At 40.9% G+C, this 4453-nt stretch overlaps 1 protein-coding gene across 1 annotated transcript; it reads left to right on the forward strand.

Annotated features, from left to right (window-relative positions):
- The first annotated feature begins 828 nt into the window (after nt 1–828).
- On the forward strand, nt 829–2796 carry LOC106531624 (sericin-1-like). Its single transcript, XM_014027529.1, has 2 exons — nt 829–1054; nt 1919–2796. The coding sequence occupies exons 1-2, from the start codon at nt 989–991 to the stop codon at nt 2369–2371; spliced, it is 519 nt and encodes a 172-aa protein (XP_013882983.1). The 5' UTR covers nt 829–988; the 3' UTR covers nt 2372–2796.
- Nucleotides 2797–4453: the final 1657 nt, after the last annotated feature.

The following is a 4453-nucleotide window of genomic DNA, read 5'->3' on the forward strand; positions in this document are numbered from 1 at the left end:
TGTATCTGCAGGGGCAAGGCCTGATGTCTGACTCAGCTGTGTCAGAGACCACCAACACCTGCTGAGTCAGCACAGACCACCTCCCTGATCTAACTGCAACATTTAGTGAAACTCATGTAATGGTCGGTGCGTGCAAACATCTGYTTTTAACTCTATTAAAGTTCTGTATCCTCAGAAATATTCTGCAACCTAAAAACAGGACGTGTTCCTGCTGAAACAGACTTAATAAAAAATAAATAAAAACTGTTCACTGAAGCTGAGAGAAAAATGAGAGGAAAGCTAGTTTACATTTAACTTTAAAAATAAAAAGCTTGTAGTCAAAGCAACAGGATATTCAAATCTGACTCTTTACTTTGTTGCAGACCTGTAGGAACTGAGCGTGCTCAGAACCAGGGAGGCTGCAAGACAGCAACAAAAGTAAAACATGATAAAACCTTTTAAAGAAGTGATTTCTGGTTGTTTAAACAGTTTGTTCTAAAACTCAGTAATATTTAATATCAAACAACAAGTAAAGAATAAAATCCTGTAATAAATAAAATAATAAAAAGTAACTTAAAGTGCTCATTTTGAGCTCTGGTACTGAAGGAAAACAATGTGCTGCCTTTGCTGTGAAAATCAGTTTAATCAAATACTAAAAAAGATGAAATAGTTTCTTTTGAAACTTGAAATCTTTGCCCGTGCAGTCGGCCACAGAGTGGCTCCACGCAGGTGAGGGCAGGTGTCTCTTACCTCCAAGTATGTGGGTTTCAGTCCAGTCCAGGGCAGGTTTTGCATTTCATGGCCCATCATCTGGGTGGAGACTGGCAGCAGACTTCCTGCAGCAGGAATCAGGGCAGCTGGGGACTATAAAACACCTGCTTCTGGAAAATCTGACACAGATCAACCGTGTTGGAAACCAAAGGATAGGTGTGTGTGTGTGTGTGTGTGTGAGTTCCCAACGATCAGTAACTATCTGATAAAAACAGGTAGTTCCTCATTGAAAATCATCATGAAATTGATCATTTTGGAGCTGATTTCTCTCCCTCTGCTGATGTCTGTGATCTTCTGGACGCAGGTAAACATCTTTCCTTTTGTTACACCAACAACAATACAGTCAGGATTCTTCTTCATCAACTTCAGCTTTTATGTTTACTTTAAATTCTGTAGTTTTACATTTTTCTGTCTGTACAAAATCAGTTCAAAGTAACCAACTAAAAGGCTGATTTGGAGACTCACCTGGTCTAAATGTCAAAAGGAAGTTCTCAAATCAGAACAATTTGCCACAGTGAGAAAAAACACTGGTCTGAAACTTTTCTGCTTTATTACCTCCGTTTGGTTTCTGTCATTTAAATAAAACTCTTTTTATTAAGTGTTTTATTACAGAATGAATAAAAGCTGGGGAGTAGAATTTAAAGGTGAGCGACCTGAAGCCTGCTGCATTCAGCCAGTTCAACTTCTCTGGTTACTTCCTGCTTATCTGCTTTAATTAACCCGAAAAACCTTTAAAAGCTGCAGCGACAACCTAAATCTCTGCATCCAGCTGAAAGCTGCTGCAGGTAAAACAGGAAGCTGATCGACAAAAAGAGGAACTTTCTGCTCATGTCATTAAAAATGTGACCTTTTCTGAGCTAAATATGCTGCAGGCCGAGCCGGTTCTGGAGAAAAAGAGACTGGACCCAACAAACAGAATCAACTGTCCAAACAGTTCAGTTTTAAATGACCGTTAGGAAAGATTTTCATTTGCTCAGAAATTTCTGAAGGGTCCAAATCTGAGTGTTCTGATCAATATGCTGCCAACAGRACACTGCATTTCCTCATTCATCTGTCACTGTGGACACAAAGACTGGTGGCTTTACATCATCTGTTCCCATGAAGACATGTTTGTCTGCTGCTTCCATTCTGAGGTAACACAAGTGTCTTCTTCTCTGTTCTTTATCAGGGTTCCACAGCAGAGACTAATACCACCACCAGCCCTGCCCCCGCTACCACTAACAGCATGTCTACCAACACCAACAGCACCAACAATGGCAAAGGCAGCAGCACCACAAGTGGTACCACCAGGACAACCCAGTCTCCCAGTGGCAGCAATGGTCAGTCCACCAACAGCACCACTGGTGGCACCAATGGTCAGTCCACCAACAGCACCACTGGTGGCACCAATGGTCAGTCCACCAACAGCACCACTGGTGGCACCAATGGTCAGTCCACCAGCAGCACCACTGGTGGCAGCAGTGGTCAGTCTGCCAGCAGCACCACTGGTGGCACCAATGGTCAGTCCACCAGCAGCACCACATCTTCATCCAAACAGCCACCGTCAGCAGCTGCAGTGAGAAGCTTCACCTCCATCCATCTGCTGCTCTCATCCTTCATCCTGCAGGCTGTCTGTATGTGAGACACCTCACCTGAGCTCAGCAGGACCAGTTCCTCTAAGATCAGGAAGGTTAGTTTACCTGAGCTGGGAACAGTTGTACAACAACAGGTAGTTTACCTGAGCTCAGGACAATGTTTATGACAGTAAGTAGTTTGACTGAAAAAGGTAGCTCAGGACAGGTAGTTTTCTGAGCTCAGGTGGATAATTTACCTGATCAGGTAGTTTTCTGAGCTCAGGTGGGGTAGCTCCCTCAGACAGGTAGTTTACATCAGTTCATGGTCCAGTGAAGATCCATCAGWAACTGTTAGTTTCACCTGACGTTAGAGGCTGAGCAGCAGCTGAAAAGTTCTTTGGATGGTTTTGATTCTGGTGGTTTCTGGGTTGATGCAAATAAAATGTAAATAGAGGATTTAATTTTTTTTCTCTTGTTGCTGGATTCTTGTTTTGTGGGGGGTGTCTGGGGGGGTTCTCTGTAGGTGTTAAATTTTAATATATTTTAGTGTAAATGTTTGTGTTACAAGTAGTTATATAAAGAACAACATATTTTACATCCATGTATCTAAAATCTATAAACACAATAAAATCAGAGAAATAAGCTTTGATGAGGAAGTCTTGGTTTATAGAATGTTTTATGTGATATAATCTCATCAATATTAGAATGTTTAATTAGTTTAAAGTAAAATGAATAGTTTTGTTGTTGGTATGAACCCATGTGTACAGTATCTTCTCTGGCTGATTAGTTCTGTTAACATCAATGCTAATAATTAAAGGCACCAGTCATTGATTCATGAATACTAATTAATTCATTCTTAATGAAAGTAAACTCATCCTCCACCTCTGTTTTCTGATGCACAAAATGTTTCATTTTTATGAATAAGATGTTTTATTTCAAACCTGTTTCTCTCCACTGATTATCATATTTTCTGCAGAAGCTTGTGCAGTAATTACTGAGCAAAGATGAGTTTTAAACATGCTGATCTGCTCCAACATGGCAAGGCTTGGATCAGATCTCCACTGATCAAATGCAAACTTCTGGAAGGCAACAGATGATGAATTTTGGAAACATATTTAGGTGCCTGTATCATAAAATCTACATGATGACAAATGGTGTTCCATGATATTTACATTAATCATGGTGCACAAACTATATATTTGCAAATATACATTAAAAAACCCTCAGCAGATGATAAGCGCCACATTCTACAGGTCTCTAGAATGAAGGATCAGGGCTTCAAAACCTTCAGGAATCTCAATAATTTAATGCCATGCCACCTCTGATTAATAAGGTCCATGTTACATATAAGAGAACCAGGACTTTAGGATGAGAAATGTTCTACTGGAACCAGAAGATCAAGAAAGCTTAACACTGTCAGATAGTTACTTTACGAGCAAGATCAGAGAGGGATGAATAAGAAGGGTATGGGAATGATGGAAACTATAATATCCAACATGCTGACTGACTCAGAATCAAGTTTGGATCCAGTTTTCCAGTATCTACATGAAGAAACACCTAGAAACTAAGGTACAATATAGAGATGCTATGGCAATGAGGTTAAACAATCAACCCTACCATCTGAGTTTGAGTCCAATCTAACATACACCATAGCATCAATGATCCTTTAAATAAAGCTTTGCAACATCAGAAGAAACATTTTCCCCATGGAGGTCGACACAGAACATTAAGCTCAGGCCATTTCCTACAGGTTCTTTGGTTGTAGCAGACTTTCTTTGGTCTAACCCTAACCATTGATGTTCCAAGTAGAAAGGCAGGTCCTCGAGAGCCGATGGACATTTGGAACAAAGCCCAACATATATAATAGATCAGGACTCTGTACCACAGAGCAGACAGTGTCCCTACAAACCCAGGAGCCAGGCAGAAAGAGAAATCACACACACGACAGGCCCTGGAGCAGTGGGGGCCTCCGTTTTTCAGATGTCCCCCTTCTACAGCGCTGCCAGTATCACTCCACCCCTGTTAATAAAAGGTATTAATTAGGTGTCAACGATAGCCATGTGATGTGAGTATGAGTCACATGGAGGCAGGACTTAAAAGTCTGAATTTAGCCTGAAACTCTCAGACTGAAGAAGTCTCTTGGAGGAGAG

The sequence above is a fragment of the Austrofundulus limnaeus genome, unplaced genomic scaffold (genome assembly GCF_001266775.1).
Source record: "Austrofundulus limnaeus strain Quisiro unplaced genomic scaffold, Austrofundulus_limnaeus-1.0 Scaffold658, whole genome shotgun sequence".
In the NCBI taxonomy this organism is placed as follows: domain Eukaryota; kingdom Metazoa; phylum Chordata; class Actinopteri; order Cyprinodontiformes; family Rivulidae; genus Austrofundulus; species Austrofundulus limnaeus.